The following is a 15,301-nucleotide window of genomic DNA, read 5'->3' on the forward strand; positions in this document are numbered from 1 at the left end:
CCGCAGCAGCTTTTCTACAAAGTCCATCATCGATAATCCCTCCATTCCTTCAGGAACATTATAAATCCTGATATTTTTCCGTTGCGATCTTCCCTCCTGGTCAAGCAATTTACTTTCCCGTTGATTTAATATTTTTATCGTCTTACTTAGTATCTGTTCCACGTTTTGCACGCAATCTTCCACCTTCTCAATTCGAGTCTCTGCCACCGCTATTTTCTGATTGACGTTGACGAGCTCTGACTTTATATCATTGAGTTGCTGCTTTATATCTTTTTGGACTTCCCTTATCTCTTCCAAAATCTTTATCATATTTGCCACTTCGCCTGAATGAGGCCCCACATCAGCCTCACCGCCACGCGCATGTGTAGGAGAGCTGTGCGCTGCACCTCTCTCTTCCACAGGCTCCGTAGTGATGCTTTTTTTATCTCCATTCTTTTTCCCCATTCTTGCCCCCCTTATCAATTCAGATATTTTCAAAAGATCTTATATGTTTTGGATTAACGGGGCAAAATATGCGTTTTTTCAGAGGAGCTGTTGATTTAAGCTGCCATTTTGGACGATCACATCACCGGAACCCCCACCCCCACCCCAAAACTGACCAATTCTAATGCAAACTTGTATCTCTGTAACATTAGATTTTCTACCATAGAAGCTACCTGAACTGATGAGTTTAATCTGTATTCTCTTTTATTTCAGATTTGCAGCCACTGTTTGGTTCTACATGTCACAGTCCCAGACTTTTCCCCATACTGCCCTCTTTCATCTCTCCCTGTTTATACCTCCAAACAGATCAGCTATGATTTAATAAGCATTAATCACCCTCCTCTCAGACAGCATTGACAGTGTTTGTCATCTGGACAACCTTGGTCTCTTCTCTATTACATCAAATTTCTCTCTTCTCTACATCCTTTCCCTCCAAGAAGCAGGTTTCTTTTTACCCCCTTCCAGTTCTGATGGAAGGCCATTGACCTGGAACATCCAGTGGCCTAGCTTCATTTTGCTCTACATAAACAAAACTCATTGTGGCTCAGCCATTATGTACCTGCACCTCTGGAGTTGTTTTCATGCACTTGTAACTGCACCCATCTTATTCTTAAAAGCTTCTGGCACATCTTTTGATCAACATCTACTGGTTTATTGCCAGAAATTTATGGTAGAATGGAATTCCTGCCATGCTACAATTTGCAGAACATGCATGCACAAAACAAATTATGAAAGCTTGACCTGTCGTCTACTTCGATGTCAAAAGCTGACTGATTCCTGAGCAAATGACCAAGTGGATAGTAGAAAAGATTCTGCATTACTGATGTGTTTAGCAGGAAAGAGGTCTGTTGAGGGTCATCCCATCTCTTGCTACTTCTGGGACCTTCTCTAAATATTTTCTCTTGATTTAACTGAACCACATATGGCAGGCAGATTGATACTGACTGTTGATTTTATGGCTGCCTTGTAGGAATGTTCTTGCTTCCTCCACACATCCTCTTAAGCAACTTTTGTGTGATCCCAAAGCATGTGGAGCATGTGAAATAAATTATCCCACTGTGTGGTGTTGTCTTTTGTCTTTCATCATTAAGTGATGAGCATTCTCTAAAAACAAACATTTGCAAGGCTTTTTGAAAGAATCAATGCTTAGTTTAAGATTGAAATTAGTTGGCAATAGCCTTGATTTGAGGAATTTATAAGACCAATTAGAGATCATGTTCATGCTCAGCTTGTGGCTATTTACATCACTAGGCTATATATAACTCAGGAGGGTACAGTTCATCAGGTCCTCTGCATTCTTTGAATCTGGTGGGTGGTTCATTGATCATTTTGATTTTGGCCTTTTGGGGCATGTGTTATTTATTGTGTTTTGTTTTTCCAGATGATCCAAAACTTCCAGGATGAATCATGTTTTATACTCGATACCTTAAAAGGTAACTATTCCAGTACTGAAATTCCATCTTTTCAAGTTGAAATTGTTCCACATTCCGAGCTTCAGCTGAATATATAATTTCAGGTGTTTTATTCCCATTTTAAAGATATTAGTGTACATGATGACAGAGTTTTCCCAGTCAATAAAAATCAGTGATCAACAATTAATTCTCACCATTGCAGACAGGAAAAATATTGGAAGTTGAATTCTGTTCTAACTGGCTATATTGTTTGAGCTACTGGAAGAGCTTTGTGATTTCTATCCATTTGCAGTTCTGCTTATAGGCTCTTGAATAAGAAAATAATTCTAGACTCTGTATTTGGGTTTCTGAGAATTCAGATACAAAATGATAACTACCTGTATAATTTGTTCAATAAGAAAAGTGCAGATTTTGCTGTCAGCAGTGAAGGGCAGTACTCACTCTGAAACCTACCTACAAAGATTCCCTTTTTCTGAAGTGACTTGCCTTGATTGCATATGATGTACAGGAATATTAATATTGTCAAGGAAATGGAGCAGTCAATCTAGATAAAGAACCCTTTGTTAAATTAGGAACTTTAAAACTGCAGATTGATAGAGCTTTTAATCCCTTGGAAGGAAAATAAAGATAGGCCGTGGATTAAGATAACTAAAACCTTCATATTAAAAATAAAAACTTCATTGAAATCTATTAAGTTATGACAGAGCTCACCCCTTGGCAGTGAGGTTACTGAATAGAGACCTCAGATGTAAGATAGTGGAGTAAATGTACAGAGCGAAGTTGAGGAAAATTTATCTATCAAATGAAAGGATCATGAGCAGTACAACTCTAAATAATTTTGCACAGGTTATTTAAAGTATTCACTCGAGGGTGAATCGACTTGGATGTTATCAATAAGCAGCTAGATCTGAACTTAACCTCTCATATTTTCGAGAATGTGCATGAGAGCATTATTCCTTGCTCATTCATCTTTAAATTAAATCCTTGCTTGAAAGGATAGTAGCAATCAAAACCCTCTTGCATTTGAAAACTACTAATGTGAATACCTAATGTACTTAGTTATCAGCAAGCACTATGAACTAAAAGTTTTTGGGAAACTGATAGATTATGTAATTTGTCTTTGCTTTTTCCATTTCTTTCCAACAGCCGAGGGTTGTGACAGTTACCACATAATCCTCAAGTGAGCAATGTCCAAGGATAGCGTCTTCTGTGAATGACCTTACCTTTACGTTGTGACTCCTACTCCTAGCAGCAAAATATTTACAACCCTTAAAGACTCAAGGATGTTGCTGTCTATCTTGGCACAGGACAAACCTTTATGGGATCGTGCACATAGCAGCCTGACAAAAGCGACCAACTTCTATTGAAGCAGGTTCTAAATTGTGGGCAAGAGGCTAGGTAGGGGAAAGAACAAAATGTGACAAATGAATGTGTGTTGTTCAACTTTGATACAAAATTGTTCCTGATAAGTGTGTTTGCTGCTGTTCTTGACTTTGGGTGCGATAAGGAAAGGATGCAGAAAGCATGCTGGTTTTTCATTCTTGATTTGCACCTTTTTTATATTTTATGTGTACCATCCTTAGTGCCTGGATGAAAAATACATTTTGACTGTTCAGTTTGCTTCATGGTTGCATTTGAGCTCATTTTAGTAAAGTTGTTTGCTGCAGATCTTGGAAAACAGCAGACTTCCAGATTTTGTCATTCTTAGTCCATGTTTGATGTTGTACCTAAACATTTTATGTGTAGTCCTGGTATGATTTGAAAGCCACTTCTTAGGGTATGCTGCTGATTATCATATGTATTCACTTTGAAAGTAATGATAGTAAAGTAAAATTTACTTATTTCATTTAGGTCTTACCTTCTAAGCTAAGATCCCAGTTGGTTATGTGCAAAATTTAGGAAGGTTTTTTAAGCAAAATATTTTTGAACATCAATTTGGGAGAGGTTTCCTGTTCAAACAGTGCAATAATTCATCAAAGGATCCATTAGCAAAAAGTTGAATTTCAGTTGAAGTCCTAATCCGGATGAACATTCATGAACAACAGTTTGTAAGTAGATGTTTTGAAAATCAAGGGTACAATGTGGTCTGACATCTCTTGAGTTTGCTTTCTCATATCTTCATCTCATTCTCAAGCAATTGTGTGCTTCCAACAATTCTAGGGAAGGTCTGGTCTGCCTCATTTCATATATGATTATTTTTGTTCACTTCAAGAGCAGCTCTGTTGGTATCCAATGAACTGCCTGTCCTCTGCATAGTCTTACACAGTCAAGTGAAAATCGAAAGAAGAAGGCAATAAGCTCGTCAAACAAAAGGACTTTTTATGTGAATAAAATCAAATTGGTTTTCAGTCAGCAGCAGTACTGGAACATGTGTATCAGTGTACTCTTGAACTTCAGTGTAGAGATGATATGTAAAAGGCTTTGAGGGGCTACATAAATTAGGTCCACCTTTCATAATTCAATGAATTCTTATTGTTATTACATAATGTGGTTACAACAGTGTAGCAAAACACCCAGTACAAACTATCCAATGAAGCATTTGCCATATAAAACCGCGGACTTACAGAAGAATCTGCTGCTTGATATAGGAAATCTTTACTTTGCATTCCCAACCCTGTGTTAGAGCTGCAGTCTTACTCTTTCCTGTTGGCATATCATCGGAGATTGAGCCTGGATTTTGTTAACATCTTGGCTTATCAATGGGTTTGAATTGCTTTCTGGAATGGTTATTTCTGAGTTATCAATGACATTTCTTGCAGAGGAAGAAATCTACACTGGTAAATCTGAGTAGGTTAAAAGGAGAGAGAAAAGAAGAGAAGCATTTGTTTAATAGAAGCACTTCCAACTGAAAATTATCTTCCCTCACATAAACCAGTACTTTATTATGGAAGATATTTAGCTATTAATGGCCTGTAATACAGTAATATTTTCTATTGTGTTTTGGATATATTTAAAAAGTAGTATGTGGAATATGCTCATCTTTGCAGACCATCTCCTCACTATAAATTTGTGTATAGTAATGAATTATGTTGTACTGAAATATAGATCTGTTTCTTTAATTCTTCAATAAGAACATGACTAAGCCAAAGGTATAGTGTGTAGTCATAGGGGAAGATAGGGAAGAGACTTGCCTCCCATTGAAACTCTCGAGCTAGTTTTGGAATCTCATCAGTTGAGTTTAGAAATAAGATGATCACTGTCTTTTTCATTGTACAGTTACCCAACTACAGAAAAAAATATATCCCACTATTAGTTAAGAAGTAGATAGATGCTGGTGACTCGGTCACTAGTGGTAGGGTTGGCTGGAATTGAACAACATTGAGAATCACTCATCTGAGAATAGAATGTTCAGGGTCAAGCAGCTGCATTCCAGTGGGAATTGCAGGTATCGTTAACACTCCATTCGGTTTTCTTCAAAGGAAACCTAGGAAGATCCAGCAGAAATGGTGAGGGACTGTCAGTGGTTTGGTTGAAGGTCTTATTTGCCTTATTTGTCTGTGTAGGGTGTATATAACCCTGGGACCTGTGGTTATCAGGGAGATCAGGGTGCGGTTAATAAGTCATAGGAGTTGGACTGTCCTCTGCTACAGGCAAGTTCAGATTTAAATATATTATTAGTTCAAACAAAATGGTACAGAAAAAAAAATTACTTCTGGTCATGAGGGATGAAACTTTGCTTGTTTTGTGGATTGGGTTTGAGAGGATCTTGTAGATTAATTATAATAATGTGGAGTTTTTTTTTATTTAAAAATCAGCATTTTAGTTGTGGCTTTAGTGCAATGGCATGTTTACAAGTGGTGAATGGACCAGTAGATTTAATTGGAACTCTTAATATTCAGACTTTGAGGGAAGACATTAGGGAAGAAAGTAGTCAGGCAATAATGGCTAATGTTTTTTAATTACCGTGATATGTAATGGTGTCCCAGTACAATACATGCTACCATTTTTAATATTTTTTCCTGTGCAACAAAGTGTAAAACAAAAGCAGAGACTAAATGAAGATTTGTTAACACAACCTAATATGATACATCAGTCCCTGTAATATCTTTGCAACATGTAATCCACAGTATGTACAATATGTTATATTAATACTAAATGGTAGTTTTAATTCTCTAATTGCCTCTGGTTTATAGCTGTCAGGGGGCTGTATGGAAATTCATCAAATAGGGAAAAAATTATTTTCCTTTAAAGTTATTTCATGTATACCACAAATTCAAAAGCCTTGATATATGGACCATTACAAAGACGCCTGTTGAAATATGAAGTTAAAGAGTATCCTTATTGATTTCTTAAAAATAAATTACTTGAAGCCACTTTAAAACAGAAGTCAGAGGAATGGAATAAGCAATAATAGCCCCTGAATAATCTCTCATTCAGTCCATGACTAATTGTCCCTTGTGGCAATGCTATATGGCAGAGAGGTGGAAAGATGTAGTTAACAGGAGCCCTGCCTTGTGAAACATGAGATCCGTGTTGCAATTTGGCAGAAAGTATTAGAACGTTCTGTAGCTGGAAGATGAAAGGCTGAGTTCTGCTCACACCGCTGGGATAAAATTGTCTTGAATTGTAGAGATTGGATACAGAATGAGTTTGGAGCAAACTTGACTCAGTTTAGTATGGTTTTGATTTTAAGGGGGTCAACAAATCGTTTCTGCTAAATTAGTGCTGGCTTGGGAATTGTACTTCTATCCTTTAATAGGTTTAAGATGGCGCTAGTGATGCCCAGTAAATACTTATCAGCAGCAAAATACAAAACAAAGCAAACTACTAAACACCTCATTAATAATAATCATCATTAACAATGGTGAGGCATGCAGAGCCAAGGCTAGGTGAGCAGTGGTGAAAGCGATGCATGGCAAGTGGAGGTGGAAGCGAGAGAAGTCCCGATGTCTGATCGATTTAAGTGCTGGGCTGAATTGGAAAGGGTTGTGTACAGGCTGAATTGTGGCAGCAGGGTCCAGGGCCCAGAGCTGACTGAGAGTGAGGAAGGACCCAATGTTTGGACAACTTAAGCGCCGGGCCAGATGGAAAAGGTCAGGATGTCGGGATGGGAGATGAGGGATGGGACTGCTCTGTGACATTTACTGAGCTCTTCACTGAACTGAGGCAGTGGCCTGCTCTGGCTGCAATGATGCCTGGCTTTATGCCTTTCATAAAACTTCAGTTCTGAATGCTATTTGCTTACTTTTATAGGTTGTAAGTTTTTTTTCTCTCTGCGCATTGGGTATTTGACAGTTTTTTTTTCCTTGGGTCTTTTGGGGTTTCTTTGCTTTGTGGCTGCCTGTAAGGAGACGAATCTCAAGGTTGCATAATGTTTACATACTTTGGTAATAAATGTACTTTGAACTTCAATAGAGTCATTAAGTCATGCAGCAGAGAAACAGGCTCTTGAACGCATTGTGGCATGCAGACCATCAAGTACTGATCTAAAGGAACGAACAAAGTGCTGGAGGAAATCAGCAGGTCAGGCAGCATCTATGGAGTTGAATGAACAGTTTACGTTTTGGGTTGCAACACTTCTATTAATGCCATTTATCAACACTTTGATCAGGGCATGAGCAGGTACCCTCAGTACAACATTCAGAGAAAATCGCATTGGCCACTGAACATGGCTTCACATTCACTTGAAGCACAGCTGTCCTTTTGCAAAGAAACATACTGACAGAGATGCTTTGAGGCTTGCAGTTAGAAGCTTTTCTTGTCAAATAACAACTCTATTAAAATGATAAAAAAGCAAATGGAGCTGCAGTCCTAAGTCAAAATTTTGTCCCACACTTGCATAACAGACCAAATAACAATCTCTATTAGATACCACTAACCAATGGAAATGTACTGCCTGCATCAAAACAGGCTGTTTCCTGCGATTGTATAACATAGTACAATAATTAATTCACAAATTATGAGTACTATTAAATTCGTTGTATTTAGCCCCAGTCACATGCATTTGTAGGAAAGCTATCCATTCTCCACCTGTTTTGTTTATGACTCCCTTCCCAAGGGAAAAACGTGTGCAAGTCTCTGCTAAACTATTGTACACTAGGCCTATTTTCTTTCATTTAACCCTTTCCCTGTTACAACTTCAAAGTGGATTTCTGGTTTGGTTGGCTGTCACAGTAGTTTGGATTAAATTCTGTAATAGATTTTTGCATATTATCCAACATATTCCAAAAGGTGTTTCTTTGGCACCTTTATTTAAAATTCCAACTGTTTACTTTAATATCTTCACAATTCTTATCTGACTTATTCCTTTGGCTCATTAATTGATACCACTGGAGATCCTCTGGTTGTGTATCATTTTTAAATATAGCTGCAGCACATGACAGTTAAGCAGCAGGTCACATTTATGTTGACTTTTAGATATAACCTGTATGCTATAAATGACACAGTGCAAAGGGAGAACCCGCTAATTGAGCAGATACAACTTCAACTCTGCAAATATTTGGATTAAAGACATTCTATGCCATGTCAGTAAAGGCAAATACAGAACTGAGTGCAACAATTAGTTTGTACAGTGAGCAGATTATTTAATTCTTGGGGCTGAAACTGAAGTTGAGTTGCTTAATGTGAGATGGCCAATGTTCGGTAGCTCCCTGTGACCTCCAACCCTCAGCCCGTGTTCTGTACATTAGACCCTGCTCACCACCCCCTCAAACTAATCCAACATTTAATAAGCTTCTCCCAACTCCATTTAAAGGCTCCATATAAAAGCCTCTGCTTTCAACCACTGCATCACCTTTGTTCTAGTCCTCTATTGCCCGGATAATTCTACTTTTTCCATAATCCACAGACTAATAGAAACATAGAAAACCTACAGCACAATACAGGCCCTTCGGTCCACAAAGCTGTGCCGAACATGTCCTTACCTTAGAACCACCTCGGGTTACCCACAACCCTCTATTTTTCTAAGCTCCATGTATCCATCCAGGAGTCTCTTAAAAGACCCTATTGTTTCTGCCTCCACCACCGTCGCCGGCAGCCCATTCCACGCACCCACCACTCTCTGTGTAAAAAAAAACTTACCCCTGACATCTCCTCTGTACCTGCTTCCAAGCACCTTAAAATTATGCCCTCTCGTGCTAGCCATTTCAGCCCTGGGAAAAAGCGTCTGACTATCCACATGATCAATGCCTCTCATTATCTTGTACACCTCTGTCAGGTCACCTCTCATCCTCCGTCGTTCCCAGAAGAAAAGGCCGAGTACACTCAACCTATTCTCATAAGGCATGCTCCCCAATCCAGACAACAAGCACGCATTTCCTGCTGTTGGCAAATCAGCTTTCTTTTCACCAGCTCCCACATCTCTATTCTGCAAGACGCCAATACTTAAATCAAACCATGTGTAATAAGCAACATCAGCCCCAGGTATGATGAAAACACTTTACAATTAAGCTGGTATTTAGTTAAATAAAGAAGTTGGCTACTCGATGTTCTGAATGTTCACTTCATTAAAATTACTCAAGGAAAACTATAGTGAAAACTCTTTCAGCTTGGGGGTTGTGGGGCGGGGGACAGCTATATTGCAGCCACTGAGCATGCCAATTGCATGCAACTGTGGCCTGGCCCTTGTGCCGTAAACAGGAAGTCAGGAAGTTCTGTTCCTCCTCTTTATATACTCAACGATCCAGTGAAAATCTAGAAAAACTCCAGTACCACAACTAACTTGACTGAGAAACATATCAATGCCTTCCTAAAAATCCCAATATATCATTCATCCCCTCCCACAATATTAGGCAACATCTATGATAATTTAGTTCACCTAGATTCAGAACCCATTTTGAGAGAGGAATTACCACTGAGACCATCTGATATATAGTCTGATTATATCCTTGTGTTAGTTAACTGATAAGTTTCACCTCAAATAACATGATTAATATGCCTTAAAACAAAAACGTTGGAGTCTGGTTGGATCTGTGGAAAGAGAAGTGGATAATATTTCAGGTCAATGACCTTCATCATAACTGTGACATTTCTGATGAAAGGCCATTGACCTGAGCCAACAACTGTTTCTCGCTCCACAGATGCTACCTGATCTACTAAGTCTTTCTAGCATTTTGTTTTCATTTTAGATTTCCAGCGTATATAGTTACTTGATGTCCTAACAGCCTTCAGAACTCTGCAAAACTGCAGATTTCAACATGAACCAACACGTATCCCCACTATTCATTTATTTCCAAGATTCATCAGTGACCTCTAGCACAAAGGATGGAACACAAACTCAGAAATTTAGGAATGAGTTAGCAGGTAAGAGATAACTGCCAAGAGGTAGTTGTAACATTAAAAAATGAAATTAATGGGAAAAGGTGGTCCTATTCCATTACCTGCAACAGCTAGAGTTTCACACCTAGACACATTATTATAAACCCAAATATATAATAGCCTCTCAAACACCCCATTGTAGATGGTTGTAGTGGAAGGGTGCCTCTCTGACCAGAGGCCTGTAGCTACTGGAGTGCCACTGGGAGCAGTGCTGGGTCTGTTGTTGTTTGCCATCTATATCAATGATCTGGATGATAATGTGGTTAACTGGATGAGCAAATTTGCAGATGACACCAAGATTGGATGTGTAGTAGACAAAGAGGAAGACTATCAGAGCTTGCAATGGGATCTGGAAAAATGGCAGATGGAATTTAATACAGACAAATGCAAAATGTTGCACTTCGGTAAGACCAACCAGGGTAGGTCATAGGCAGTGAACAGCAGGGCACTGAGGAGTGCTGTAGAACAATGGGATCTGGGAACACAGGCCCATAATTCATTGAAAGTGGCGTCACAGGTAGATATGGTCGTAAAGAAAACCTCTGGCACATTGGCCTTCAAAAACTCAAGGTATTGAGTACAGGAGATGTGATGTTGAAGTTGTATAAGACATTGGTGAGGGCTAATTTGGAGCATTGTGTACAGTTTTGGTCACTTGCCTACAGAAAATATGTAAATAAGAAAGAGTACAGAGAATTTTTGATGAGATAGGGATTGCTTATGCAGGGTTGAGAACTGGGGAAGTAGGAGGGTCATCTCTGCAAAGGAGAAGTTTGGTTGTAGGGATCATCATCAATTCATCCGCTGGATATTCAGTAAACATCATCACATCTTCAAAGCAATCTAAGTGCATGTTCAATTTGTATGAAGTTGCAGGGTTTAAGAGCCTGCAGAACACTGCTCTTAGTGGCAGTCTTTACAGAGATCATAAGCAGCCTGATCTTGTGGTTAAGCTCACTTCTTTCAATTTGTGATTGAAAATCATTTGTAGTATCGCAATATTAGGTATACTTTTTGATCTTACTTTAAGCACCTAGCTGAGTCTTCGATTTATGCATGGTAGATGTTTTATAACAGGAACTGTTTGGACTGGTTGTGAGCATGTGCAAGTTACATAAAAATCCATTGGCAAGTTATGTAGCTAGAAATATACAAAAAAGTCAAGTTAGTGGATTTATAAAATTTAAATTAACAACTGTAATATGCGCTTCTACATTAACTCATAGATCAACTTTTTTTGTATTTTCATTTAACCCAATAAACTTGAAAATGTTTGCCTCGTGTCTGGTACTCTCCTGCCTGGTACATAGACAAGGTCTCTGATTTCTGCCCTTGCACAAAAAGCTGATAGCCTAATGGACAGTTACAAGGGGTGATTGATAAGTTAGTGGCCTAAGGTAGAAGGAGATGAGTTATACAGCTCCTGTTACATGCACGTGCAGTTCAACTCTTTGAGTGATTATGCAGAAAGTTTGAAGTTAATAACTCATCAGGGCTGATTGATAAGATCATGGTCTAAGGTAGAAGGAGATGAGCTATTAACTTCAAACTTTCTGCATAATCACTCAAAGAGTTGAACTGCATGTGCATGTAACAAGAGCTGTATAACTCATCTCCTTCTACCTTAGGCCACGAACTTATCAATCACCCCTGCTGTGGACACTTTCTGGAGGTCCAAGATCCGTATGCTCCATGACCGCTGGACTAAGTGTGTAAATGTAGGAGGGGACTATGTTGAAAAATAAATGTGCTAGGTTTTCTAAAATTGACTCCTTCTACCTTAGGCCATGAACTTATCAATCACCCCTCGTACATATATTCTGCATGGCATTAAATCTTCAAAGAAAGCGCAGGGGTGAGATAAAATTTCACTATTCCATGCTTATTCTTGGGTGACTGTCAATGTTTATCCTTTCTAAATTTTCCCAACTCCTTCACCTTGTTACCTGTCTCGGGGTAAAGAAGCACATTTTATTTGCTCTCAGTTGCTCTCCTGAATCTTCGCCTGTTTGTCCAATTCTCCCTTGCACGTAGCACTTGCATTTTAAAGTGCCGAACTCCGACTCAATTGTGGGGACCATGTGAACTCTCCATCTTGTCTCCCTAGTCATTTAGAAGAGTTGGAAATATCAAGCCGAGAAACTGGAAGATTTAGGTTAAGACTGTTGTCAAATTTAAACTCCATTGTGTTTGAAAAAGATTGTAAAAGTCTAACTACATTTATTTTTTTAATATACACTCAGTAGCCACTTTATTAGGTACCTCTGGTACCTAATAAAATGGCCACTGAGTGTAAGTTCATGGTCTTCTGCTGCTGTAGCCCATCACGTCAAGGTTCGGTGTGTTATGGGTTCAGAGATGCTCTTCTGCATGTAATATGTGGTTATTTGAGTTACTGTCGCCTTCCTGTCAGCTTGAACCAGTCTGGCCATTCTCCTCCGACCCCTCTCATTAACACGGCGTTTTCACCCACATAACTGCAACTCATTGGATGTCTTCTTGTTTTTTGCACCACTTTCGATAAACTCTAGAGACTGTTGTGCATGGAAATCCCAGGTGATCAACTCAGATCACCCTGTCTGGCACCAACAATCATTCCATGGTCAAAGTCATTTAGATCACATTTCTTCCCCATTCTGATGTTTGGTCTGAACAACAACAACTGAACCTCTTGACCATGTCTGCATGCTTTTATACATTGAGTTGATGCTACATGATTGGCTCATTAGATATTTGCATTAGTGAGCAGGTGTACAAGTGTATCTAATGAAGCTGCCACTGGATGTACAGAACTGTGCAAACACCTTAGGTACCCTAAATATTTTATATAATTTTAGATGGTATGGCCTCCACAGACCTCTGATCTTATCATCGAGGCTGTCTGGGAGTACCTGGAGAGACGGAAGCAAACGAAACTGCCAACGTCTGCAGAAGAACTGTGGCAAGTTCTCTAAGATGATTGGTACAACATACCAGCCAATTTTCTTATAAAACTGCACAACAGTGTACCTAAGAGAATTGATGCAGTTTTAAAGGCAAAGAGTGGTCACTCCAAATATTGATTTGATTTATTTTTTAGTGTTTACTGCTCTTTATAATATTTTTTATATTTAGAAACTTTTCATTATTTTTGAAAGTATCTTCACTTTACAGAATTTTTTACATGTGCCTAAGACTTTTGCACAGTACTGTATCTAACTGCATTTCATTGTTGGCTTTATATCTGTACTCGGCACAATGACAATAAAGTTGAATCTAATCTAACCTAACATAGAAAACCTACAGCACAATACAGGTCCTTCGGCCCACAAAGTTGTGCTAATCATGTCCCTACCTTAGAAATTACTAGGCTTACCTATAGCCAATGTTCCCTCTAATTTTTAGTAGTCAGTGTGTGCAAAAATCTTATGTTGTGCAAATTTTTTTCCTGTGACAAAAGTATGTGCGTACTGAATGCACACATGGCACAGTTTATGTAGGTTAACAAAACATTTGACATAAAACTGCACAGAATAACAACAAAATAACATACATATTTAAGTCACTCAGTTATTTTTTCTCTCTCCTGTCTTTGGCATTTACCCATTCTTTGTAAATTCTATCTAAACTAATAGAACTTCCATCCAATTGATAGCTTTTGATTCTTATTAACATATCCAAATGACATTCACCTAAACGGTTTCTCAGCTTGTTTTTGAATTGATTCATTAGGCTAAAACCTCGCTCACAGTCCGCACTAGACGCAAGAAAGGTTCCCTAAATGTCCATCAACTGTGCAAGGTCACAAAACTGGTCATTTTGAAGTACAAATGCCACCAATTGAGCAAAGTTTGAAATCAGTTTGGATTTAATTTTTTCTTGCACGGAAAATTTGAAATCATTAAACTGTCTAACTATTACAGTATTTTCAGCTAGAAAATCATGATATTTTAGACATAAGGCATTAACTTGTTCATCGCCAAATGTGAAGTCACAATCTGCAATTGTGGAGAAATCAAAAGCTGACCATTTTTGTACCTCACCGTCCAAATGTGATTTACTTGCCAAACGACGCTTCAAAAAGTCAGGTTTCCAAATATCATCCCACTTCTTTCCACTAGCAAATTCTCCAGCAACTTTCGCATCACGACAATACAAACAGATAATTCCAGTTTCCGAATCATACATAAATAGTTCTTGTAGCTGAACTTTTATGACCTCATGAGCCTTCGGTGTAGCAGATTCTACTATTTTGTTAAGCCATTCAACTTTAAACAAATTTGCAGTTCTTTTGCACTTCACGCCCTTGGCTTCTTTTGAATTCAACATTGTGAATCAATATGTTTTTCAATAAAAACTTAGTAAGCTATCTACAGGATTTGAAACAGATCGTTGTAAACTTTACGAAAAGAACACTGTCCACCAAAGATGGCTGCCACCATGATGCAGCTGTACAAACCAGAACAGGAAAGGTGATGTACAATAAACTAGTGACGTGCTTTGTGGTGTTTAAAAAACCGACTAACTAGTTAACAGAAAGTTAGCTAAAAGATTATTTTCAATAAGTTTAATTATTAATTACTACATTATTTTAGGTAACTAATCTTTTGTGCGCACATTAATTTCCTTTGTGCACTGGTTGAAAAATGTGTGTGCGTGTGCACACGCGCACAGCTTAGAGGGAACAGTGCCTATAGCCCTCTATTTTTCTAAGCTGCATGTACCTATCCAAAAGTCTCTTAAAAGACCCTGTCGTATCCTCCTCCACCACCATTGCCAGCAGCCCATTCCACGCACTCACCACTCTCTGAGTAAAAAACTTACCCCTGACATCTCCTCTGTAGCTACTCCCCAGCACCTTAAAAACTGTGCCCTCTTGTGGCAACCATTTCAGCCCTGGGAAAAAGCCTCTGACTATCCACACGATCAATGCCTCTCATCATCTTATACACCTCTATCAGGTCACCTCTCATCCTGCGTCGCTCCAAGGAGAAAAGGCCAAGTTCACTCAACCTATTCTCATAAGGCATGCTCCCCAATCCAGGTAACATCTTGTAATTCTCATCTGCACCCTTTCTATGGCTTCCACATCCTTCCTGTAGTGAGGTGACCAGAACTGAGCACAGTACTCCAAGTGGGGTCTGACCAGGGTCCTATATAGCTGCAACATT

The 15,301-nt window shown here is 38.8% G+C and overlaps 1 protein-coding gene across 3 annotated transcripts in view; it reads left to right on the top strand.

Annotated features, from left to right (window-relative positions):
- Positions 1-11,539, top strand: part of tfcp2 (transcription factor CP2) — a 133,072-nt gene extending 121,533 nt beyond the window's left edge. For all 3 annotated transcript variants that reach the window (XM_072249631.1, XM_072249630.1, XM_072249632.1), the window contains 2 exons: positions 1,865-1,916; positions 3,042-11,539. In XM_072249631.1, the coding sequence (XP_072105732.1) occupies positions 1,865-1,916; positions 3,042-3,079 (90 nt within the window). In that variant the 3' untranslated portion in view covers positions 3,080-11,539. The remainder of the gene's footprint in view (positions 1-1,864; positions 1,917-3,041) is intronic.
- The last annotated feature ends 3,762 nt before the right edge of the window (positions 11,540-15,301 follow it).

Source organism: Mobula birostris, chromosome X, assembly GCF_030028105.1.
Source record: "Mobula birostris isolate sMobBir1 chromosome X, sMobBir1.hap1, whole genome shotgun sequence".
In the NCBI taxonomy this organism is placed as follows: Eukaryota; Metazoa; Chordata; class Chondrichthyes; order Myliobatiformes; family Myliobatidae; genus Mobula; species Mobula birostris.